Source organism: Epinephelus lanceolatus, chromosome 10, assembly GCF_041903045.1.
Source record: "Epinephelus lanceolatus isolate andai-2023 chromosome 10, ASM4190304v1, whole genome shotgun sequence".
Classification (NCBI taxonomy): Eukaryota; Metazoa; Chordata; class Actinopteri; order Perciformes; family Serranidae; genus Epinephelus; species Epinephelus lanceolatus.
In genome coordinates, this window is record NC_135743.1 from 11,133,347 (window position 1) to 11,159,341 (window position 25,995).

The 25,995-nt window shown below is 41.4% G+C and overlaps 2 protein-coding genes across 12 annotated transcripts in view; one reads left to right on the top strand and one right to left on the bottom strand.

Moving 5' to 3' along the window:
• Positions 1–9,346, top strand: part of LOC117265754 (potassium-transporting ATPase alpha chain 1) — a 37,816-nt gene extending 28,470 nt beyond the window's left edge. For both annotated transcript variants that reach the window (XM_078171513.1, XM_033640435.2), the window contains 11 exons: positions 277–452; positions 584–720; positions 954–1,104; positions 1,319–1,487; positions 2,632–2,786; positions 3,067–3,190; positions 5,426–5,571; positions 5,697–5,830; positions 8,454–8,555; positions 9,005–9,096; positions 9,211–9,346. In XM_078171513.1, the coding sequence (XP_078027639.1) occupies positions 277–452; positions 584–720; positions 954–1,104; positions 1,319–1,487; positions 2,632–2,786; positions 3,067–3,190; positions 5,426–5,571; positions 5,697–5,830; positions 8,454–8,555; positions 9,005–9,096; positions 9,211–9,239 (1,415 nt within the window). In that variant the 3' untranslated portion in view covers positions 9,240–9,346. The remainder of the gene's footprint in view (positions 1–276; positions 453–583; positions 721–953; positions 1,105–1,318; positions 1,488–2,631; positions 2,787–3,066; positions 3,191–5,425; positions 5,572–5,696; positions 5,831–8,453; positions 8,556–9,004; positions 9,097–9,210) is intronic.
• LOC117265753 (DENN domain-containing protein 3-like) overlaps positions 2,780–25,995 on the bottom strand; it is a 36,260-nt gene continuing 13,044 nt past the window's right edge. For 3 of the 10 annotated variants that reach the window (XR_013492180.1, XR_013492173.1, XR_013492175.1), the window contains exons 14-29: positions 25,418–25,521; positions 25,107–25,288; positions 24,797–24,956; positions 22,649–22,844; positions 22,320–22,491; positions 20,160–20,419; positions 19,046–19,216; positions 18,512–18,641; positions 16,883–16,990; positions 14,645–14,784; positions 14,283–14,443; positions 13,985–14,121; positions 12,346–12,464; positions 11,807–11,944; positions 5,699–10,707; positions 5,371–5,555 (exon numbers count right to left, since the gene is read on the bottom strand). Coding sequence is in view for 1 of the 10 variants with exons in the window: in XM_033640431.2 (XP_033496322.2) it covers positions 10,489–10,707; positions 11,807–11,944; positions 12,346–12,464; positions 13,985–14,121; positions 14,283–14,443; positions 14,645–14,784; positions 16,883–16,990; positions 18,512–18,641; positions 19,046–19,216; positions 20,160–20,419; positions 22,320–22,491; positions 22,649–22,844; positions 24,797–24,956; positions 25,107–25,288; positions 25,418–25,521 (2,397 nt within the window). In the remaining 9 variants the exon portion in view is untranslated. Of the gene's footprint in view, positions 4,338–5,370; positions 10,708–11,806; positions 11,945–12,345; positions 12,465–13,984; positions 14,122–14,282; positions 14,444–14,644; positions 14,785–16,882; positions 16,991–18,511; positions 18,642–19,045; positions 19,217–20,159; positions 20,420–22,319; positions 22,492–22,648; positions 22,845–24,796; positions 24,957–25,106; positions 25,289–25,417; positions 25,522–25,995 lie in introns of those variants that run through there. The other 7 variants (XR_013492178.1, XR_013492177.1, XR_013492176.1 and 4 more) reach the window with 7 other exon arrangements.

Below are 25,995 nucleotides of genomic sequence, written 5' to 3' on the forward strand. Positions count from 1 at the left end.
CTTCAGACAGCCCTTTTGGATAGGGAACTGAACTGGAAGTGAAACTTATTTATGCTCTTTTCAAAACCAGACTCCATTGAAAAAAACAGTAATTTTACCTCACTGAACACGGGAGCTGCTGGTCTGCTGTTGCTTTGATCAGTTAGTTTGCGTTATTGTGTGACTTTGGTGTTTTATAGGGTTTGATTGGATTCATCAAAGTCACAAAATAACACTAACTAATCAAATTTTTTTTAATCTTTTTTTTTATTTGCTGTTCCATTTTTCCTCTCCCAGGTTTCTGTCATCTCTATCTGAACGAGAAGGAGTTTCCTCGTGGCTTTCGATTTGAGGCTGATGAGATGAATTTCCCCACATCAGGATTGTGCTTTGCTGGCCTCATCTCAATGATTGACCCGCCAAGAGCCACTGTGCCTGATGCCGTGATGAAATGTCGTACTGCTGGTATCAGGGTGTGTTCACGTTGCCCAACATGCACGTTTACGCTGGTTTAGATCTTTTGTGTGCAAAAGACGGCATTTTCACTTTGTGTGTTTACGTTTATTTATCTGTCGTTAACTCCTAATTTATCTTGGGACCTTAGGTTGTCATGGTGACTGGAGACCATCCAATTACAGCGAAGGCAATAGCAGCTAATGTTGGTATTATCTCAGAAGGCAGTGAAACAGTGGAGGATATTGCGGCAAGGAAGCGCATACCTGTCGAACAAGTCAACAAGAGGTATTTGCACAGCTGCTGTCCACACTTTGACCTATGCTCATCTCTGACGTATCAAAGACCTGACCGTCTATCCATGTTAATTTCTACTGTGTGACCACAAAGCAGAGCTACAGAATCCAGCATCATCGTCATATAAAGATTCACAAGAGATTAACTGGACTTTCTGAATGCATGCATGTCTTCAACTATTCATTGAGTGTAACTGTGTCCATCACCGTGTCGTCTGTGTGCAGGGATGCCCGTGCTTGTGTGATCAGTGGTGGTCAGCTGAAAGAGATGAGCAGTGAGGAGCTCGACGATGCACTGCGCAATCATCCTGAGATGGTGTTTGCAAGAACATCCCCTCAGCAGAAACTGATTATTGTGGAGAGTTGTCAACGTCTGGTAAATGAACACACACACACCTCTCACTTTACTACCCGAGCCCGCTTAATCCTGTGATGACTGAGTGAAACTTAAGTCATGATATAAAATTGATATGTATCCAGATCAAGTTTTGCATACATCACACTATAAAGCTAATAATGCTAAGAGGATCGTGTATGAGGAATCAGCGAGGAAGAGATTGGTTTGTCTTTCACCCCCCCCCCTCCTCCAGGGCTCCATTGTTGCCGTGACGGGTGATGGTGTAAATGACTCTCCGGCTCTTAAAAGGGCTGATATTGGTGTTGCTATGGGAATTGCCGGGTCAGACGCCGCCAAGAATGCTGCCGACATGATCCTGTTGGACGACAACTTTGCCTCTATCGTCACTGGAGTGGAGCAGGGTGAGACTTAGAGAGAAGGAATTCTGAGTGTTTTGACAAAAGCAATCTTAACCATAGACTGTGTAAGATAATGAATGTAGCCAACGTGACGTCACCCACTGGCTGTCGTACTGAAGCCTCAAATTTGGCATTTTTGCTGTTGCCATCTTATTTTTTTGCAGGCAGAATTAACCATATTTGGATGAGAGGGTAGAGATAACCCTAATGCTAGCTGCTAGCTTGGTTAGCACAGAGCATTGACAGCTATGGTTTATTGTGCTGACGCTAATACTAATTTTCGCTGTTGAAAAACAGACTTAAAACCATTAAAACAAAATGCACTTAAGAAAAAACTTAGCACCTGACTCCTTGGAGGGTCTGTCAGTACAACCAAATGAAGAACAAGACTTTTTACGTGACCAAAATGTTACAATTAACTGAAAACACAATAAAATGGCGACAGCTACAGCTATATTGGGGTTACACTATGGTTACCAGCCTAACCAATATTGTCACTGCGGTAGCAAGTTGTCACTCAAAGTGGCCACACCTTTAATTAGTGCATAAATTTAAGCCTCAGTAGAGTGCTGCAGGGACATTTTTTGTAGGCTGACACAGAAGTTAGCATCGCACTGTTTCCCTCAACAAAATCCAAATGGGATATTTCCTTTGGATTACTGCAGAAAATAAGCTCTGTGGCAGATAATCTTCACAAATGAACACCACTTTTATGGTCTGTGAAGTGTAAATGCAATTGCTAGAAGTAAAAAGCTAACGTTGGGCCATAAACAAACTACATCACCACCACAGACTGTAAAACCGTGTTCAGTGTAATGACGTCCTGTAGTGTCATTTATCCACGTGTTAGCAGCCGCCTTTTTAAAGACACGTAAAAGCATAAAAATTCACAAGTTGGGTATTTACTGATGTGTTTTATGTGGTAGAACAAAATGAGAAAGTCTCTTAAGCTTGTGTAGACCACAAACCCTGTTTGTTTCTCTGTGCTTTATTTTAAAAAATGATTACACATTGTTATCTTGGTGGTCACTACATGCAGTAAAAGTACACTTACTGTAGAAGTGAAAAGATATACTTGTCAATGAACAGTCTGTATATTAACAGACTATACTGACCTACGTGAGTTAAAGTGTGTGTTTGTGTGTAGGCCGTCTTATCTTTGACAACCTGAAGAAGTCCATTGCCTACACACTAACCAAGAACATTCCTGAGCTGACTCCATATCTGATCTACATCACCGTCAGCGTGCCTCTTCCTCTGGGCTGCATCACTATTCTCTTCATCGAACTGGCCACCGACATTGTGAGTAATTATGTCATTAGTATCAGTTCAGCAAGAAAGCAAGTTACTTACTTATGGTAATTCACTATTTATTTTCATTAAAGATAATGGTGTCAAATATTTGAAATATGACCCGAACACTTTTATTTGGATCACCACACACACACACACACACACCACCCTTATTCTTTACAGACAGTGATGTAAAATGCCTTATTAAATCAGCTACATCATGATCTTCCTCACTGCCATATCTGCTGTATAATGAGATATAATTTATTTATTCCTGTCTGTCCTGTAGTTCCCGTCTGTCTCTCTGGCTTACGAGAAAGCAGAGAGTGATATCATGCATCTGAAGCCCCGGAACCCACGTCGTGATCGTCTGGTAAACGAGGCCCTGGCTGTGTACTCATACTTCCAGATAGGTGAGACTCTGTTTGTGTCTGTGCTGGTACTGTATCTTACTGCTGTAATAACCTAAGATACATTAAATTGGTGATGATGATTTATTTAATGGGGCATAGAAAAAGAAAATTAAGGGAAAAAACAATACAAGTCATAAAAGAATATGCAAGAGAGGCCAAAAGCCTTGAAGGCTTATCACGGGTCAACCTTAATTTGATTATAACAATCAAGTACAAGAAACCTAAACTGAACACAGTTTTGAATATGTCAAAGTCATTATCCTTTAACAAAAGCCTCATATCGCTAAGAAAAGTAATATGTTCTTAAATAATTATTTAAAAAAAAAAAAAAAAAGCGTAACACTCAAGAAAATTAGCTAAGACTGAACATAACCCAAATGCCAGTTCAAGGAATATCTAAAGATTAAACTATTTTAAATACACAGGGACTGACCTGGGAGCTGATTGACATTGCTCCATGTTATAGGTCCTAAATATTTAACAGAAAAATTTAGGAGGGTTTCAACAAGGGCAATGTCAAGGTTACTAAACTGTCTTGTCAGAAGAGTGACGATCTGAGTTGAACTAAAAATATTTCCCAAAAAAATTAGGTAAGCTGGCAATCTTACGGACAGCTTTGTCCATAACAGGGTGCTGGCATAATAATAACGACAATGCATTTTAATTATGGGCGCCTTTCAGAGCACTCAAGGACACCTTACAAGACACAGTTTGGGAAGAAAAAAAAAGCAGCAATGTATCCATACATTATAAAATCCAACAATTCCGTAATATACAATAAAAGTTAAAAAATGACCAGACAAAAATCATAATAAATATTAGGTATAAAATCATCATCATCATAAAGTCTTCATCAGTGCAGGTCACCATATGCATGTCTCCATTAAATCAGACTGAATATGCCAGCTAGAAAAGGTGTATTTTCAGACAGGATTTTAAAGTGGAAAGGGAGTCAATAATGCAAATGTCGTGGGGGAGACCATTCCAGAGGCGGGGGGGCAGAACGGCTGAAGGCTGTAGAACTCATGGTAGTCAAGCGGGCAGATGGTGATGTGAGCTGGATTGCAGAAGAGGATCTCAAAGTACTGGAGGGTGTGTAGATATGAAGGAGTTCAGACAGGTAGGAAGGGGCTTTATTATGCAGGGCCTTAAAGGTGAGAAGCAGAATCTTGAAATTGATGTGATATTTTGATCTTGAAACAACAGTTTTCGGTCATTGTACCTAAAATAACGCGACGGTTAGCCACTTTGTTAGCAGGCAGGTCACAGTAACATCAGCCATAATAGTATGAAAACTAGGCCTATCACTTTTTGTCTGACAATAATTAATGTTGATGCAAATTGAATTATGATGGATTACTTTTTCTTAATTTATAGGCCATTTGGAATTTTTGAAGTAAGAGCATAGAAAAACTGAGCATTCATATACCAGTTTGGACATTGATTACCATGGCAACAGTCGAAGCTTCAAAGCATTCGGGTCAGCCCAAATACCCACCTTTCAGAAAAGACCACAATTTTTTGTGATTTGTTTTCAGATGAAGCCATTATGTTGCTTCTAAAAACCAAAAAAACAGGTACTAAAAATTTGAGTGATGGGTACACGGTCAATATTTATCTCTATCTAGTCTCGGCAGTAATAATTAGCAGCAAAAATTAATTATAAAATTAGTTTTCTTGATATTAAGAGACACCTTTATTCACTTTAAACCGAATTGCAACCTTGTGCACATCTGTTAATTTCATTTAGTTCTAAAATGAAACATAAGACAGCAAATACAGTTTGAAAGACAAAGGCTAGTTCATTTATATAATCAGGAAAAAGTGGAGGGCCAACAAGTGACTCTTGTGGGACCCCACACAAGATTTTACTTTGAGAAGAACACTTCTAAACTGAAATACAGTTTTCTATTGCTGATGTACTCGCGTAACCACTTAAGTACTGAGCTTTGGAAGCCAGAGGAACTTAATTTGGCTTGTACATTTTTGTGATTATCTAACAAAATCTTTTGATGAGTCTAAAAAAAAAAAAGTTGTACTGTGTATTCATTCTTTCCAGAGCTGATGTGATCTCATGAGAAAATTGTAAGAAAAAAGTCAAAAAGTCATTTTTATGAAATCCATACTGGTGTTAACATAAGTAATTAATCAGATGTCGACATTTTTTTTAAGCTCCAAGCACCACTCGCCATAGAGCTAGTTTTTAATTTCTCCTCCTGTGCCCCCCCCCCCCAGGAGCCATCCAGTCTTATGCAGGTTTTACAGATTATTTCACTGCCATGGCGCAGGAGGGCTGGTTTCCACTCTTGTGTGTTGGCCTGCGCTCTCAGTGGGAGGATGTTCATCTTCAAGACTTACAGGACAGCTATGGACAAGAATGGGTCAGTTAGTAGACTTTTTGTCACTTATGTTAGTCCTAAAGAAAGTGGTTGGGTCTAGAGAGTATTTTGTATTTTTTACCAGCGTAATAACCCAAAAACTTCTCCCTTATGTCCCCTGCTTACAGACCTTCAGTCAGAGGTTGTACCAGGAGTACACATGCTACACTGTGTTCTTCGTCAGCATTGAGATCTGTCAGATCTCAGATGTGTTGATCAGGAAAACTCGACGTCTCTCTGTGTTCCAGCAAGGCTTCTTCAGGTCAGTAAAGACCCACCCCTAAAACACATCATTAGACATAATGTTTCTTAAAGGGACAGTTCAACCCAACATTAAAAATACAGATTTTCCTCTTACCTGTAGTGCTGTTTATCAGTCTGGATTGTTTTGGTGTGAGTTGCTGAGCGTTGGAGATATCGGCTGTAGAGATGTCTGCCTTCTCTTGAATGTAATGGAACTAGATGTCACTCAGCTTGTGGTGCTCAAAGTGCCAAAAAATACATTTAAAAAACTCAACATCAATGTCTCTTTACAAAAATCATGACCTGGGGCCTGTATCAAGAAGCAGGATTAATGTCTTAGCGAGGTAACTTCTGGGTTAACCCTGGGTTTTCGGTCCCATGAAGCCGGTTCAGTTCTTATCGGAGTAGATCACCACGGTTACTTACTCTGAATGGCTATCCTGCTCCGGAGCAGGGTAAGTTCAGGGTTGAATCTGATTCTATAAAAAGCACCACCCACTGGCCAATCAGCTGTTGATGGCTGACAGAAATGCAGCCCAGTCATGACGGGAAGTTTAATTAATTTGATTGATTTTTATTTGAAAGTTTATTTTGAACATTAAAAAAGAAAAGAAAGCAGACAATGAAAAGATTGTTCAAAAAGAAGTCGAACTTTCATCCCACCCCTTCATAAGAAAGAAACTGATCATTTGTGGACACTTAATAGCACCATTAATTAGTGCCAATGTTTTGTTTTGTTGGAAGAAATGATCCCTGTTAAAGATAATGGGCCTAATTGACAGCTTTGCTGCTGGAAATGTGGAAAGTAGCCTATCATGTCTACACTTCATGGTGTTTGAGGGATTTTCCTTTTTGTTTTTTAAAGAGGGAGACTATAGGTATATTTTTGCGCAGCTGTTAATTTCTAACACAGCTCAATATCAGGATGATTTTATTCAGACTATCAATTTGGTGTTGATATGATTTAATTGTGGCGTCAGCTTTAAGCTTTATTGTAGCATATATAACGTTATGACAAAGAAGAGCAATTTATCAGACGCAATGATGTTAGACGATAATTGTAATACACGCAATTCATCTGCGCAGCATTGATTTCATGGGATTCAAGGGTGTGATCAGTGTCAGATGTACAGGTACAGGTACTGTAGCTACTTGAACCAGTGATGAGTAATTTAACCTACACATCATTTTATTTGCTACCCTGTTTTGTCTTGATTTTTCCCTCTCTCCTCCTCTATTTCTTCTTTCCTCAACCGTTTCTTTTTCTTCTCTATTATGTGATTTCATTGATGTTTTGACAGGGGAATTTCTTAGATAAGCTTTTAGTGGCTTCTAACCTCTCCGGCACTTTTCTTTTTTTTAATCTTTTTTAATCTTTTAATCTTTAAATGTTATACTGTCTGTTTTTAACATTATGTGCAAATAAACTAATCTAAACTAAAACTAAACATTATTCATCCCGTTATGCGTTGCCAGGATAGGTCTGGGTAACCCAGGAAAGGTTGATCTCGCTTTGTGATACAGGCCCCAGGTTACTCAAGATAATCTACAGACCTTGTTGAGAGCAGTTTCATGTAGGAACTATTTTGTTTCTGCTGAACTACATTCAACAGCCGTATCGCTGCGCAGCATTTAGTGCATCTACTGCTAGCTCACATACTGTAGCACCACTGAGCTAGCTAGCATCACAGCTCAGCTCAGGAGGACGTCATCAATGTTAACACTGTGCTGTCACGAACATGAGCCTCTTGTCCATGAATAGACAACCCTCTTCTTTGCGGTGACAGCTGGCAAACCGTGGAGAGCTATTTGCTTAATTTGAAAAAAGGTTTAATGGTTTAAGTAAGCTACTTTCGACGTGTTAAGCATTCAAAACAGTTTGTAAACAAGAAGAACCAGAATACCAAATACTTCAGCCACAACATGACCACTGTAAATGAGTTAGTCATGCTGTGTTACCTTAAATCTGTAAAGAAAACTCTTTTCTCGCACGTGTTGGTGAAAATTCTCAGTCATCCAGTTCATGGTAATCATAAGTGCTAATCGTAGGTAACTGGACTTGCTTGAGTTTCTTGAAGAACTGAAGAAGCCTCTTGGATGAGAGGTAAAACATCTTCGAAAAACTGCGATATAGCACTTGTAATTTTTCTCGCATGCCTCCACGGAAAAATGGCAAATACTGATTGATTGGGGGCCACATGTAACAGCAGCAAAACTGTATCAAAACATCCGTGTACAAACTGTCACATATCTTGTACGGGGTAATGCAAGTGTCATTTATCTAGTCGTATGCTCAGTACTTCTCAAACATGAATTTTTACAAAAAAATCTTCGCATTGGAGTCTGGCTTTGAGATCATACATTCAATTCAGTTTCAAACAGTAAGTTTTAGCAAAAAAACATGTGTTTGGGAAGTACTGAGCATCCTTGACCTGATAATGAAACTTAAACATTGCCTATTTTCTGTGGAGGCATGCAAGAAAAACGATTTTCTTCATAAATTCAAGGTAACACTTCATGACTAACTGATATACAAATGGTCATCTACTGTAAAACTCTGCAAACAGGTCTTTTTTGCCGATGTTTTTGTCAATTCATTTTATATGTAAATAAACCTAATCTGCTTGTCTATTTGTGTACAGGAACAAGGTCCTGGTTACTGCCATCATCTTCCAGCTCTGCTTGGGTAATCTGCTGTGTTACTGCCCTGGAATGCCCAATATCTTCAATTTCATGCCTATCAGGTAAAGGCACAGTGGACACCATCTGAACTCATAGCTCAGATTGGATTAGAGTAGGTCAAAACCTCATTACTGGCATTCACTCAGTCACAGACTTTGCCCAGCTGTTGTGGTCCAAGCTAAAATTCATGTCAGTTTATCTTAAAATAAAGAACAGTACACTTAGAGTTGCACAGCTGAAGGGAGCTGCACCCACTGTTCATTTAACACAACCCTCCCCTATTCAGCTCCGGTTGGTGATGTACGTCCCCGTGTGACTAGTGAAGTTCCTCTGATAATAGTTTGTAAAAGTCCTATGAGTGCCAATTAATCGGTTCGACCTCTGAGTTAGGGGTTGTTACTGAAGTTTACACGACTGGACTCGCATGCTGTGGTCCAGGTCAAGTCATTTTCCCACATTTGACATAACTATGGCCCGAGGTCTCATGTTACATGTTGTTTTTTCTCTCCAGAGTCCAGTGGTGGTTTGTTCCTCTACCGTATGGTATTTTAATCTTTGTCTACGATGAAATCAGGAAGTTAGGAGTCAGAAGATATCCAGGAAGTAAGCCAGGATTCTTTATCCTTCTGTCAAACCGTTTAACATCCATTCATCAACCATTCTTAACACCTCTGCGTCTATTCAGTGTTCATTAATCTATTGTTTATAATTTCTCAGGTTGGTGGGATCAGGAATTATACTACTGAGACCACGGAGGCTCTTTCACTCATCCATCTACATAACAGCATCACTCAAAAGGAATGCTACAAACCTAGAGGACCTGACCCAATTCACCATGCATCTATACTTCTCTGTGATCTATGTATTTATAGCTGAAACTGTCTTTTAATATTAACATCATAATAATGAGTCTGACTAAATAAGTAAGAGGGCATTAATTACTGAAAGCCATCAATGGATAATTCAAACAGATTTGTTGTGTTCCAGCTCTTTGACTGCATTGTGTTTGTACTAATAAATATTAAGACTCAAATCAATAACAAAGTAGCAACTGTTTTTTTGTTTTGTGTTCCTTGTGAGTTGTTAAAGGTTGTATCTTTACTTATAGTACAGTGCAGCTGTAGACAGTATCTCACTATCACTATCCTCATTCATATTTCAAGAAGTGACAAATCATATTCAGCCACAAAATAAGTCTGAAAAGCTGCAAATCAGAACAGAAGTACAGAGAGTTGTTGCATAGAGATGATACACCGTCTCGTGTAGTTGCATTGGTGAGAGTCAGCAGGTTTTTAGAACATTGCAAATAGCTGTACGTTTCAACTCATCTCGTCGTGAATATTTGGTCTGAACCGGGCCTAAAGGAATTCTTCATCCGCAAAATGACCATTTGGAAACCGGTCATGCTGTGTGACGTTTAATTCATGAAGAAAACAGTGAACTTCGTGATATACTGATTGATTAGGGACCACATTTAACAATAGCAAAACTACATCAACACATCTCTTTGCAAACTCTCACACAACTCTTACAGTACAATCCAGGTGTCATTTATCCAGTCGTATGCTCAGTACTTTCCAAAACCAGCCACTGGATAACGACTGGATAAATGAAACTTGGATTATACTAGGGCTGCACTCGACTAAGAATTTTCTTAGTCGACCAACAGTTGTCATTTAGGGCCATTAATCGACTAGCCGCCCGCATGTTAATTATATTAATTTAAATATTATATATGATTATATTAAGTTTTCTTCCCAAATTAAAGTTTTTTTCATTTTGAGATTTTAAACTACCATCAGAAAAACAGTCACTAATGAAATATGGCCTCAAAAAAAGATAATCCACCTCTCTGCACAACCTCCCACAGGATGATCGTGTTGTCACAGTCAAATATCCAAGGGGCAAACATTTATCATGTCTGATGTATGTACTCACAAGTACTCATATTTGTCCTTCTGTCCCATCCATATGCATCCATATCTTGCTTCATCTCTACTCCACTTTCCAGATGGCGATCTTTCCATCACGGCGTGCAGAGCCACTCAAGACGTAGCGGTCCTCAGCTGAGCAGAGGGTCTGAATGCTGTCTGAATGTGCCTGCAGCTCCTTCGCCACGGTCTGGCTCTCCGCGTCCATCACCAACACCTGACTTCTCAGCTGATCGTCACACTGGCCTCCGACACCACTCCAACCACGACAGCCCACCCAGACCTGAGGAGAGGAGACGGCATGGGGGAAAGGTAGCAGGGGATAATTGATGATTGAAGAGAGGGGAAATGTGAAAAGTTTGAGTTACAATATTTGTCTAAAAATGAATGGCAACTTAAAAAATTACAGGTAACAGTGCAGCTATGGTATTCATAAGCTGCCTAGTAGAAGCTGACTTTCTAACATGCATGTATAAAATGTTAGAGACATTTGCACCAAACAAATTCATCATTGCTACATAACCCCACTGTGTCAGTAAGCAACATCTGCTTTGTGTTCTATGAACCACAAAAAAAAAATTACTACTTGACATCATGCTTTTGGGTTGTCCGTCCCATTCTCGTAAACGCTGTATCTCTTGAACACCTCAGAAGGACTTTCTCCCAATTTAGCACAAATGTCTACTTGGACTTAGCGATGAACTGACACCACCACACCTCATGGTGTGATACCAATTTACGTAACAGGCCAAAAAGTCATTCACTGTTTCACAAGCAGTAATGACACCTGTCATACAGTATGTAACTGGATCCTTTAAGGCCACCTGTACCTACCTGCTTGCCCAGATGCAGCCAGTGGAAAACAAACATTCAACGCTATTACTTGTTCCATATGCTATGTGCAACAGGGAAAACCTATGTACGTTAAAATCAAACTGAAAATGGGCTTAACACGGTTCATGGAGCTGGATTCAGGCAACTGTGCTGCTACATGTTCTTCTACTTTTAATAAAATGCTTCAGTACTTAATTAGTACTCAGTATCCGGACGTGAAAAAACATATTTAAAAGAACTGATAAAAACACTTTAGTATATAAAAAGTGAGGAAATAAAAGACAGTCCAAATCAACTTAAAACTCAAGTAAAACCAGGAAAGGCTCTTCAGTAAAAGTATGTTTTAGGAAGGGACTTTAAAGAAATCACTGACTTGGCCAACCTGATTTCCTCAGGCAGACTGTTCCAGAGCCTCGGGGCCCTGAAAGCAAACTCTGTATCCCTTTAGTTTTCAGTTGGGTCTCTGGAACAGACAAAAGACCTCTGCCCGAGGACCTCAAAGTACGTTCTGGTGTGTACGGTACTAAGAGGTCGGCATCACAGCTCACCTGGTCCTTGACTCGAATCATACAGGTGACTCCTGAACTGCCCGGCAGGGAGATTCTCCTGAATGGACGTCTGTGGTTGTTAGTGTGCCAGAGAAACAGCTCCCCTGAATCTGCACAGCCCGTCCACAGCTGACCTCGCTGGAACAAACACACAAAAACGGGAAAGTCACATGTATACTTGTAGCATGTGAAAACAATTCAGTAACGTCAAAACACTTTAAAAAACATTTTTATCTGTAGCCAATGGGTCTGTATGCATATCAACATATTTCAGCCAAAGAAATTTTCTGAACATCCAAGTGTCAGCAAGTGTCTCAGGTTTGATGGCTGCAGTGACTACATGTTCCAGCTCCATTATCACTATCTAGGTGCCAGCATTTATTTCTTCTTCTATGAACTGTTTATTGCTGTTTTGCATGATTGCTGAATTGACTGTGAGAATACTGACTGAACAGACTGAATGACTGACTTGCTAAACCACTAAATGGCTAATAACCTGCTTAATTAATGAACATACTAGCTGAGGATTGCAAAGTCACCTCTGGGATGATAATGAAGCAGCTGAAGCAACTGGGCATGCTCTGTATGTCATCAGGAAGTACCATTCTTCTTTGTGGTGTCCCACTCTTTTTCAGTTCCACAATGCTGTCACCACAGCCTGCACACACACACAGGCACATTTCAACCAAGCAGCAACCTCCACGGGTTAAAAACTAAGCAAACGCTGACGAGCCCACAACTGCAGTTCCTCTAATGGCCACTTGAGGCTGAGTCAATCCCCACAGACAACCATGTTAAAATGAAGAACTTTGCAGCAGAAATAAACATATTTACAGGGTGGTACAAAAACAAATATGGTCACCTCTGGCTCCAAAAATACAAGATTGCAATGGCCAAAATGACAAACTCAAGGCTTCAAAACAGAGCAACAGGCTACCCCCATTATTTTATACTGTCTGTGGTTTAAACAAGTCGTTACCAGGGTCTTTTTTGGTGGTACGGTGTATTTTGAAAGTAATGAGTAGATGCTATTGGTTGGTAGGGTATATAGGTTCACCTATTCAAGTCCTTGTTAACGTTAATATCTAATCAGCCAATCATGTGGCAGCAGCTCAGTGTAGTTAGGCAAGTAGACATGACCTGCTGAAGTTCAAACCGAGCGTCAGAATGGGGAAGAAAGGTGATTGAAGTGACTTTGAACGTGGCATGGTTGTTGGTGCCAGACGGGCTGGTCTGAGTATTTCAGAAACTGCTGATCTACCTGGAATGTCATGCATGACCATCTCTAGGGTATACAGAGGATGGTCCGGAAAAAAAACAAAACAAAAAAAAAAGGCCAGACCTGTTTGAGCTGACGGAAAGGCAAGAGTAACTCAGATAATTGTTCATTACAACTGAGGTATGGACAACATGTTTTGAAAATTCATTAGTAAAAATGTGTGGGAATCCTGAACCTCGAAGCAGATGGGCTACAGCAGGCACCGGATGACACAAACTGGAAAACATAAGATTGGGAAAAACGTTGCCTGGTCTGATGAGTCTGGATTTCTGCTGCCACATTCAGATGGTAGGGTCAGAATTTGGTGTAAACAACATGAAAGCATGGATCCATCCTGCCTTGTATCAACGGTTCAGGCTGCTGCTGGTGGTGTAATGGTGTGGGGGAGATTTTTGTGGCACACTTTCGGACCCCTCAGCACCATCCTCTGATGGCTACTTCCAGCAGGATAACACACCATGTCACAAAGGCCAAATCATCTCTGGATTCTTGAACATGACAATGAGTTCACTGTACTCCAATGGCCTCCACAGTCACCAGATCTCAGTCCAATAGAGCACCTTTGGGATGTGGTGGAACGGGAGATTCACATCATGGATTTGCAGCCGACAAATCTGCAGCAACTGTGTGATGTCATCATGTCAATATGGACCAACATCTTTGAGGAATGTTTCCAGCACCTTGTTGAATCTGTGACACCAAGAATTAAGGCAGTTCTGAAGGAAAAAGAGGGTCCAACCTGGTACCAGCAAGGTGTACCTAATAAAGTGTCCGGTAAGTATAGTTACCTTGTAGTTTCATTATAAAATGAGGATAACTGATAGTAAAGAAGAAAATTAAAAGCCAAAGTAAAAACAACTGTGATGGAGCAGAAAGTGAATGGAAGTGTTTGCACTTACAGCACCACAGTGTGCCATCATAGATGTGTACGGAGGAGAGACGATCACAGCTGAGGTGGAACTGTCGCTTCACTTTGAGACTGACAGAGTCCCACTGCAGAATGGTCCCATCACAGCTGCAGGAGTATGTCTGCTGACTGGGAACGACAGTTTGAGTGAAGCTTTTGTTTTAAAAAACTGATTAAACACTTTAACATCGATGCGACACGTGAGTTTAGACTCACCTTTATAAAACTGCTTTTAATGTTTATTAACTCAATAAAACTAATAACTGCCCTAGAGGTAACCGTCTCTCTACCTGTTGTGTTGATCTCTGGAGTCCGCTGTGAGTCCAGTCACTTCATGTCTGTGCTCAGTCAGCTGTTTGTTGCAGGACATGCTGTGAGTGTCAATTATGTAGATCACAGAGTCCTGAGAGCCAATCCACACTTGCTCCTGGACCAATCCCAGCATGCAGTTCTACAAAGAGTTTTACTTAACTTAGAAGGTAACAGACTCAGAAACAGTATAATTAATAGTATAATGTACATATTGTACATCTGTAAATACACAAAATAGATGTAAAATCATTTCTTAAAAGAGGAACTCCACCAACGTTACTCATCAAAGTCTGTTTAAACAAACACTCCTAGAAATAGAGTACAGCATGTGTGTTCTCACCAGCTGCGACTCTCCAACCTGGATGCAGTCCTGCAGCATGGACCAGCTCGCTGCATCAAACACAACCACTTTGCCTCCACTGAGAGCCACCCACAGTTTGGGGTTCATCTCACCCTCTGAGTCATTGCAAGTCAGCTGACCTAAGTGAGACAGAGACAAAGGGAGAGAGAGCAGTGGAACAGTGAATTGTGAGAGCTGACTGTACGCAGTAAAAAAGGGACACCACCACCACCACCACCACCACCACCACCATGAAGATGAGAACCACGCCGGACCGGCCCACATTATTGACAGACATCTTCAGCAGCAGTGGTAATAAATACATAAAATGGATAGCAATTAGTTGGTCAACATTTAAAGGTCCACACTGTAGGATTTAGGAGGGATATACTGGCGGAAATTGAATATGATATAATATGTTTTCTTTAGTGGTTTCATGTTTTCACGTTGGCCACTGTAGTTACAGTAGAAGCCCATCTGTGACAAGTAGCATCAGAAAAACACTGATTTGTAACATTAAACTGCTTTTTTTTAGTGTTTCCATCTGTTTTAATCACCAGGGGCCGTATTCACTTACATTCTGAGAACACTCCTAATTAAGCCTAAACACTTTTAGTAAGGAGTCCGAGCTTAGTAGTGATGGAAAGTAGGAAAATTCTCAGAGCAACTCTGAGCAAATAAGGGACAAACTTTTATCATAGTGAGGAGGTCAATCAATCAATCAGTCAATCAATTTTATTTATAAAGCCCAATATCACAAATCACAATTTGCCTCACAGGGCTTTACAGCATACGACATCCCTCTGTCCTTAGGACCCTCACAGCGGATAAGGAAAAACTCCCCAAAAAAAACCCTTTAACGGGGAAAAAAAACGAGGAGGTGTGGTCGACCCTGTTGCTAGGTTTGATGCATTCTTTTAACAGATGTGATTGGTTGTCACAGACATGCGCTTTTGTGATCCTGCAAGGTGAGGATGAGATGAACTGCTGACTGTGAAAGTGTCGTCACTGTTAGTGCGATCACTCTGCTGATGGAAGGTTGAGATGGACTCAAGTCATCACTGCTGCACTGTTGCTTTTTTTCCAAATATCTTAGTGTTGATTACTTTATTTCTGGCGTTATAGCATTCAGGTGGGAAATGTGTGCGTATCCCTAATGAGATCAACCACAAACATTATTCCTGCACAATCTTATCTGTAGCATTTACTCACTTTCACTCAGTGTTTGGAGAATGTTTCTCTGACTTCTTAGTGTTTTCACCATTTTCTCCTCTGTTTAAGAAACCCTTAAGCCTCTTCAAAGTCCTCCTCCCTGCTCCTAACAGTTCTTCACCTTAGGAGCTCTCTTTAAGGTCAAAGATGCTTGGGGAATAACTTTTATCTTTACAAGGACCGGGTCTTAACTTTAAGGGGAGATTCTGAGTGACTCTGTTCTCAGAATTTCGTCACTAGGAGCGACTCTTTGTACTAAGAAGCTTCGTGAATACAGCCCCAGGTCTGTTTGTCTTGGAGTGGAAGAGACCTCAGTGGATAAGATGGCTTCTGGTAAAAACCTCCTGAGCATGTCAGAGAAAATGTTGAGCAGACATTAGCATGTGGTGGGCTAGCGGTCGCTCTCTGACATGCCTGACAGCTTCAGAGAAACGCTGGTTGCAATCTGCAATTGGAACTGCTACACGCCACTTTCTCCCCCTAAATCTTACACCCTAGACCTTTCGGTAATTTTCATTTATGTCCAATATCCTAATAAACAGTTGATAAATGGCAGGGACTTAGAATAAATAGCAGTCCATACATACTATATGACAGCATGCATCAGCCACATCTATCACTCCATAAAATCTCGTTATGTTCTGTATTTAGCTGAGCTCAGATGTCTCTTCAAACCAGGCCGGTAGCCTCTGGTGCTTTTGCTCTCTGTCACAGTGTAGACAAATGAGAAGCTAACAAAGACTGCTTTTATCCTGCCTGCTAACACGCAGCACAACGAGGATAATCAGGTTATGTGGAAAGGTTTCACTTGAGCCTCTGCTGCCATACAAACATTTACAAAGTGTATGATAATCTCCGTGTTCAGTGTGTGAACACATAAACTCATTAGAATTACACAGAAGCTTCTTTGTTGCTCTGAACTGTGAACAGTGAATATAAACCAGGAGACAATGGGGAGACATGCTGTGTGAAAGAAGGGCAATAAAAATGAACAGACACTGTAAATTTCACCGCATACTGTAGTACCTGGTGTGTACAGCAGCACATGCACAGTCTGAGGTTCAGCCAGGTCCACTGATGGGTTGATCTTGTGTTTCAGAGTCTCTGAGGTAGTTTTAGGCACCATCATGGGCACTGGTCAAAGAAGGAGAATGGAGAAGGAATTAAAGAGAGGCACGGGAGAGACAGCGTGAGAAAAACATAAAATACTCGAAGGGCACTCTGTGAACGCAGACCTCCACCAAGGCCAACAGTCCAGTCTTCCAGAGCTGGGTTTCCATTCAAATGGACCACAAATTTTACCAGAACTTTCAGAAAATGGGTGTTTATTCATCAGTTATTATCATGTATATGTTATTTTGTATTTTGAGACTTTGTGGTCCTGGATCAACACTAGCACTGCAATCTTAGGGGGGAAAAGTTGTGATTAGGCTTTAAAAAATGAGGGAAAATGTTTTAATCACAGGTCTGTGCAACTGAAAAATGATATTCTTAATCAAAATGTTAGTGAACAAAATTCTAGCCTATTGGCAAGCTTACATGTTAGCATAACCTGCCTTGTTAGCAAGCTAACTCACTAACCCTGCAGTAGCTCAGGAGGATTTTGATTACTTTAATTTGAGTAACTTGGCTTAGCTATTAAGAAGCTCAAAGGAATTTTGAGAGAAGCACAGGAGCAGCACACTGATGATGTCAGACGGCTGTGATTTGTCAATCATGTTGGTTCAAGGAAACTATAAAATACAAAAATATAAAATTATATTTTCCATGTGTTGGTCCAAGAACACAATGTGGGATTGTTGATGAAGGAACATGTCCTACTTGGCTAAATTACATCGAGCATGTCTGGAGATATTTCCTTGTTATCTCTGGTGGAGTTTATTGCAGATGATTCACATTTGGATTTGAGTAAGAGTGTTAGTTGCATGATATGTGTGCATTTCCATAGCTACACCTTAGTTTGAGAAAAAAAGCGTAGTGGTTCTCTTATCAAATCACTGTCTCCGAGTGCTCCATTACGACTGCTTTCTGTATTAAGTTTGAGTTTAATACAGTTGAGAACCCAATAATTAACCTTTGACAAATGCTAAATGTAATATGAAAAATGTTACTATGTGTGCAACAATAAACTGTTCAAAATAAATACCATTGACTAAAATTCAAATATCAATTTACCAGATTATTATTATATGTCCTATTGCCAAAGTTTTGTCACTGTTTAACGTTACTACCATCTACTGGATTCTCAGATGTATGGCATTTCTTTCACCAAGGCCAAATGACCTAACTTGCAATGTTAATGAAAGTAAAAAATAATTAATGTATCCGCCCCGTGTTTTCAGATCTGCTGCACCCGTCCACTGTGTATCATAAAAGTTAGGCCTGTAGTTTTTCTGTAATCCTGACAAACCTCCTTGAAGGGAGTAATGAAACGATCAGTTGCTTCATCAATTAGTTGTTTCACAGAGCATTTTCTGGCGACCATTTTGATCATTAATTAATCATTGAAGTCATTTATTGAGCTCAAATACCAAGCGCTCTCTAGTTTAGCTTCTCAGTGGTGAGGATTTGATGCTTTTCTTTGTATTACGAGATACTGTGTGTATGTATAGAAAGAAAAAAAGATCAAGCAGCAGCACAAGAGTGAGCCCATACCTTCATGTTTGATCTTATCGAAGTAGGCCAGCTTTGAGGCGGCAATGATGGACCGCTGTGTCTGCAGGCAGCCCATGACAGCATCCATTAACAGGACGTTGGTCAGAGCCTGAGTCATGTACTGAGGGTCCTAAAGAGACAATTAATAAAACACATGTTTAAGAGGTGTTTGCATAGTAGATTATTACTAACACAAGGAGGTTTGCAAAATAACATACATTAATGTTGACTTGTGTAGACAAGAAAGTAAATCACTGCAGTAGGTCATATCAGGTTATGTGCTGATATGAACCATTTGTCAACCCTATATATTACTGTAAGCAGCAAAGCAATGGTGAGGTCACACTAACACCAGTCTCTGCACATATTTGCTCCGTAACTGAAGCCCATGTGACACATTCACAGGTCAGAGTTCACCAGTGTACAAATCTGACCTGTGGGCCAATGGAAACAGTGCTGTCTTGATGGACTGAGGAGTGTTTGATATTACAGAGTTTATTACTCCAGTGGTGTGCCATCAACCATTGTTGCTACCTTGTGCTGGTCGGCCATCTTGCGTCCGGCCCACATCTCTTTCACCACGAGGTTCCAGAGTTCGGTCTCTGTCTTCAGGTTGGCCTCAAACACCTCGAGCCTACCAGAGGTCTGGATACGAAGGGAGGGGATACGAACAAGTAGAAAGGGAGCTGAGACGATCTTCACCTCCTGCACAAAGATGAAAAATGAGTTATTTATCGATGTGAGTGTAGAGTTATAGATTAAGATACCAAAGCATGATATGAGAGGAAAGGGATTAACCTCTTCCACTCCGCTCAGACGCCTTTCAGAGGCTGTAGGAATCCATTCATTCAAACATGTCATGCTAGCTTCTCAGAAAGGGGGTTAATAACGCTCCAACGCTCCATATTCACAGGGGTCCCTTAACCTCACACCTCAAAATATTTTAATGAAAATGGGTTCTCTTGGTACCAACTAGTCTCTTCTTTACAAACATTCCCGCTTTATGCAAATCCCATACAGTTTGGGGCAAAAACCATGCAGTTCTACTCTTGGAGTACAAGCGTGTTATTTTCGCCTATTGTATTAGAATATTTCTGCACACTGGGTCCATAAACAGCTCTGGAATTGCATAAATTCAGTATGACTGGCAAGATGAGACTCTTATGGATTCAGTGTAGTGGGGCAATCTTTAGAAACTTGACCTCACTGTATGAAATGACCTATTGTGACCCCAAGGATCATCAGAGCCTCATGAAACTTTACAGCCACAAACTGAAGACATTGGACATTCAGAAGATGTATGGCTTTCATAGGTATACGGAGAACAAGGGGGTTTCTCTGCAGTTACCAGAATAGAAGTGCTTCCCATCCAGTCGCTCAAAAGTGCAAGTCTTACAGAAATCTCCTCATGTCAAAAGTTTTTGGTGCCAAATCACAGCATGGATTTTTGTACACTGCTCCTCAGGGTCTATCTGTCATAATGTGGTATTTTGGAGGAATTTTTGACCATTTTTTATCAATAGTCAAGCGGTAACAAAAATGCTTAATATTTGTGTGAGATTAATGACTAGACAAACTCTAGACAAACTCTAAAAAAGACAAAAAAAGGGTCTATGGTAGGGAGTGGAAGGGGTTAAAGACACTTGACCTGTATGTCTCTGAACTTTGTGATTTCGAGGAAGCCCGGTCGTCCCTCGGTGAGCAAGAACAGACGTTTCTGTGTCATTGCAATTTTACCGACACCATGGGAGGTCTTGACACACGACGACAATTTGTAGACACACTCGCTATTGTCAAGATGGTCTATGACCTCAGAGGGCAAGTTGACGTCTTGCGCCTCGGCCTCCGTCTCTTTCCAGACGGTGTAGAAGACTCTGAAGAGATCAGGGTCCACTTGCTTTGGCTGGCCTGTGACACAGAGAGAGACAGGTATGTAACCAGGTGCAAGCAGACATACAAACATACAAGACAAAGAGCTGTTTCCACGCTGAGGGGGGAAACGTGCAAATACAAGCTGGAAACATGTACATTGACCCACTTGCACAAACAGATTAGGTTAGTTCCACATTCAACCTCGGATATCTCAGAATAGTGTGTATCATTGTTCTTCATGTGTTATTTTCATTCTATCTAGTCCTGCATGATTGCTTTATACGTCAGACGAAAGTCAAAACAAAGTCAGGGAAAATCACGTGGAGAAAATGGCTTCAAAGACTTTGTGTGAAGCAGCTCGTTAATCAGTTGAGTAACACGCCATTAACTCATGCCTTAAAGTCTGAATCTCTGTCAGGACCCTTGTCACTTTATATCCCCTCTCTTTCTTCCCCAAGGATACTTTGACATGCGGACTGGAGGAGTCGGGGATTGAACTGGCAAACTTCCGATAAGCGAACATCCCTCTGAGCCACAGTGGTCCCAAAAGCATTAGAAAGCTGATCATCCCTTGATCTGCTCTAGAGCCAACTAACATTTAGACTTAGTGTCCATATTGTGTTTTTAAATTGTTGCCAATGAGGAGAGAGTGTATGATGCCCCCTAGAGAGACAAAGCTACACCTAGTATCTTGTTTCGGGGTCTTGTTCACAAGTGAGGGTAGAACGGAGTGTGAGATGGATCGGCTGTTTGGTGCGGCTTCTGCAGTGATGCGAGCGAAGTGTTGGACCGTCGTGATGAAGAGGGAGCTGAGCCAGAAGGCAAAACTTTCAATTTTCTGGTCCATCTACGTCCCAACCCTCACCTATGGTCATGAGCTCTGGGTAGTGACTGAAAGAATGAGATCACAGATACAAGCAGCCAAAATGAGTTTCCCCCGTGGGGTGGCTGGGCTCAGCCTTAGAGATAGTGTGAGGAGCTCAGACATGTGGAGAGAGCTCCGAGCAGAGCCGCTGCTCCTTCACATCGATAGGGGTCAGTTGAGGTGGTTCGGGCAACTGATCAAGATGCCTCCTGGGCACCTCCACTGGAGGTGTTTCAGGCACGTCCCACTTGTAGGGGGCCTCAGGGTAGACCCAGAACACACTGGAGGGATTACATATCTCATCTGGCTTGGGAACACCTTGGGGTCCCCCAGGAGGAGCTGGAAAGCGTTGCTGGAGAGAGGGACGTCTGGGGTGTTTTGCTTGGCCTGCTGCCCCCGCAACCCGGCCCCAGATAAGTGGATAAAAATGGATGGATGAATTTAGTGACAGTTTCAGTAAATGTGACAAAGTAATTTTTTTTATAAAAGTTAACCAACTACAGCTTTAATGATTCCTTGGTTCCACAACACTGATTTTTCACCAAAACAGTGAGTGATCAAAGACCTTATAGTCCTCGTCAGGTGATTAAGAAAAGTGTAATACTCTGTATTTTCCAAATTGATTCCCTTCACTTCAGTTGGAGAGACATTTTACAGTCTGTGTGTGTGAGCTAAAGTGCATGTGCTGTACAGACTGTACTTCATGCTTACAGAACACTAAAAGAGTTCAACAGATCATCTCACTGCTGATTGATTCCACCGTGTCAGCAACAAGTGATGTAATCGATTTAAAACTGTTTCATGTATTGCTGATGGAGAAAACAATTACTGTATAGTCACTTCTGTGTCCACCATCAAAGGATTCCAGAAAAATGGCCTAATGCCCTCAAGATTTACAGATCTTTCACCCTGGAATTAGATACTCGCTACAGAATTTTTAGCATTTTGCCTTGACTGATACTGCCAAATGCTAAATGTAAAATGCGGCGTCTGGTTCTATACAAGTCATATATATTTTAAGTATCAAGAGATCTCTAAACCATACATATCATCCTACCTGTCCTCACTTACCATCATCACTGAGAGCATCAAATAATCTGTGTATGGTTGCTACGTCCTTAACAATCCCACACTCCTGAACGCAACGCACAAACTCCTCCTGATGCAGATGCTTTCGGGGAAGCTCAAACTTCTTGACGTGGTCATCAGGCTGCACCGACAGCTTCTCATTCTCTGTCTTCACCTAACAGATGAGAAAAAAAGACAAGATGACATCCATCATTGCTACTTAATCACCACCAGAGGCAGACTTACACAATCAAACATATTGTCTGTCAAACTGAGGTTGCCCTCCAACCACCACTACAAGATTGGATTAAGGGCTGTGTAAACTGACTGACCTTGAGGATTAGTCTCTTGAGTTCTGGTCGTCTGTCAGCTTGCTGCCTCTCGTCTCGATGCAGTGACTCCACGAGCCATGAGACCAGCTGCGTGGGGAAGATGGCGGTATCTGTCTTGTAGAGGTTCTGGAAATCAATCAGGGCGTCCAGCCGCCGCCAACACAGTGTGTTGATGAGACCACGCAAGTAGTAGAATCTGCAGAGGGAAGATTATTGTATTCAATCCTTCAGGCTTTGCAGTAACAAAGTTTTTCAACAACAGAGAGAGAAAATAAATGTTCATTATTTGTTCTTTAGCCCCTTCAGGATTTCACACTTCTTGTTCCACACACGTACTCTGGGCTAACAATAAACCAGTGTCCAGTGCACTTTATCTCTTTGGATTTGACGATCCATTTATTCTCAAAACAATATATACATGCTCACCAAAACACGGAAGGGCGACAGCACTGTCCAAATGTAATCATTCTTCCATTCAGCACTTCAGTTTTTCCCGCCAATACTTAAAGCTTTTCAACATGTTTCCACAACACGGTCAAAAAACAGTTTCCTTCCTGTTCCACACCTGATTCTCATCACCTGGAGCATACCTATATGCCCTTCACATGAATGCTCCACCCTGTGTTCAGTTTAGCAACTGCATCTATTTTACATGTAGTGATCGTTATTTAAACATGAAACAAACCAAACACAAATAATGTTACTGCAGCTCCAACATGAATCATATGCCTCCAAGTGGTTCAATTCCTTTAATTAATGCCACCATGATTTTCTGACCGTTTCACATCACAAACAAATGGCGTCAAACTCACGCCTCTACGCTTCTAGAGACTTGCAACAAAATGGAGTCATGGAGGGGAGAAGGAAACGCTCCAAAGCGAGGTTTCAGTTAGAAACACAAATGACAAAGTGCTGCTGTAATGTCTGTTCATTGATCATTTCAAGTAAAGGTGGAAACACCAGACATATGCTGAAACCACTGTCTACACAATATGGGCTTAAACTGCAGTAGTCTGAGTGGGCGGAAGTTTGCTGCAGAGATCAGCCTCTCATTGGGCGGAACGAGCCACCCGCTGAGGTCCCGCCCTACCACTTCCGGTTGTGTAGCAGTTTTCAACCGTTTTCAACACGTCCTTTACTAACTTTGCGGTGTTTGATCTTGCGGGGATGTAGCCATTTTTCTGCCATGATTCGCGTCCTGTAGGCGATATTTTTGTGGGCGTGTTACACCAAAACCTGTTTCCCCCCGGCAATATTTTTGCAAGTGCACCGTTGCTGTGGCACCGCCCAGAACGATTGTGATTGGTTGAAAGAAGTACAAGCAGCCGAGGCGTTTTTTCCTCCAATCTCAAAGTGAGAGTCGGCCCAGTCAGACCTTTCTTTTCTTGAGAAAGGTCTGGTGAGCGAGACTAAAACTGCAGTAATGCCATGTATCTGACACTTTACATGTGAGTGCCACTGCTTCCAAACTGAACAGCATATTCATTACATCATTCATTAACGCTGAACAAATACTCTCACATTTCATCCATTTTAGATGAAAGATTGTTGCTTCACAAAGAAAACTGATCAGGAATCAAAGATGAAGATCAACTAATAAGCAGAATGAATGATGCTAATGAATCCCCATTCCTACTGTGGCCAACACCTTTCAGCCATTCTCTGATTGTGTTTTGCAGTAGAAAAGTGTCAATAAATGCCTTGTGTTCCACCACAGCGTTGGATGCGGACAGTTTACCCCGCTTTGTGCAGAACATCAGGGACATGCATCGCACACCCCAGGGTGGGGGTTCTGTGTGAAGTCTGCATGTTCTCCCCGTGTCAGTGTGGATTTTGTCCGGGTACTCCGGCTTCCTCCCACAGTCCAAAGACATGCAGGTTATTATAGGCCTCTCGCCCAATGTCAGCTGGGATGGGCTCCAGCCCCCTGTGACCCCCAACATGATAAGCAATTATGGAAAATGATTGAATGATGCGATTGCGACGTTGCAGTAAGATGCTGCGTGCTTTACAATAATTGCTGACAGACCAACATTGTTAAGCTGTAAAACACTTGATTGTACAAATTAAATCAAAGAAGATAGAAAAGATAGGGTCGTTCCTGAGCAGATGTCAAGAGAAGCCTGAGGAGTAATAAAAGCAGAATACCTGGCCACCAGAGTAGAGTTCTCATTTTGGACAGAGAAGATGGCTTTGCCAAGCTGTTGGATCAGCTCACTGTAATAACTTTGGACAGAGTGGAAGGACAGAGAGGCTGGGAAATCTGGGAGCTTAAACACCTTTGCCGGCTTAGGAGGAGTTCTCAGCGCTGGGAGACAAAGAGGAAGGGAGCAAATGGAAAGAGAGGAAATGTGGGGAGGAGGCAAGGGGGGAGAAAGGGAGAGAAACAGAAACGTTTAATCTTCCTTTCCAGCTACTTTGTCTATATGTTGACAATTTGTGCCCCTGTCAGTCTCACCAGGGTCAGACATGATGATCCTGGTGAGCAGTGTGTTTCTTTGGAAGCTGATAGTTTGGTCGAGGTTAGGGAGGCTCATCCCCAGTCTTTTACTCAGATTGCTCTCTGTAATAGAGCTCTGTCTCCGGGCTTGGATCTCCTGCATGGTGGGTCTGCGTGGGATCTCAACCATAGCCTTCATCCTAGACGACATGTGATAAAAACAAAGCAAGGGTACTTTTATCTTTTTTTGTTTGGTACCTCGCCACAGCAGTGGACTCCAAAGTGTTAGTGTTAATGTTCAAGGCTATAGGTTGAGGTTTGGATTCTACCTGTGCATCTCAGAACGAGTGCTGAGTGCCTTTCGAGCAAAGTTGTCCATTTTCCTGTTGAGACGATCCTTGAGGAAGAAATGGAAGATGTGCGTCTCCAGCACCTGCAACGTAACCATGTTAATTTGAAGATGAGCACCAGGCCAGCATCCCAAGTGTGCTGATAGGTGTCAGCTCATTTGTTACCCATTCAATTTAAAGTAATAGAAATATCACTTGTTTAATTACACCCTATTTGCACAGGACTTATATTACCTGGGGACCTCTGGTAATATCTAATAATTGTGGAGGAGTCTGTGATCTTCATCCCATGCAAATCCGTCATGTCCGTAATTTGTCAAGTAAAATTTCCACTGCAAATTACCTACAATATTTTACCAAAAACAGAGGTCATGTGATAACATTAGTCCTGTAAGAATTGGCATCTCTGTGATTTGGGGTCATATTTAGGGGTAACGTTTTCTCTGGGCCTCGTTTCTCCCTGGTCGAGAATTACAAAGGGTGTATTGGTGATTATAAATCAGAGTCTTGACAGTATTTTGGGTGCAGGAGGCTCATCTCGCTGCACAGCATGGAGA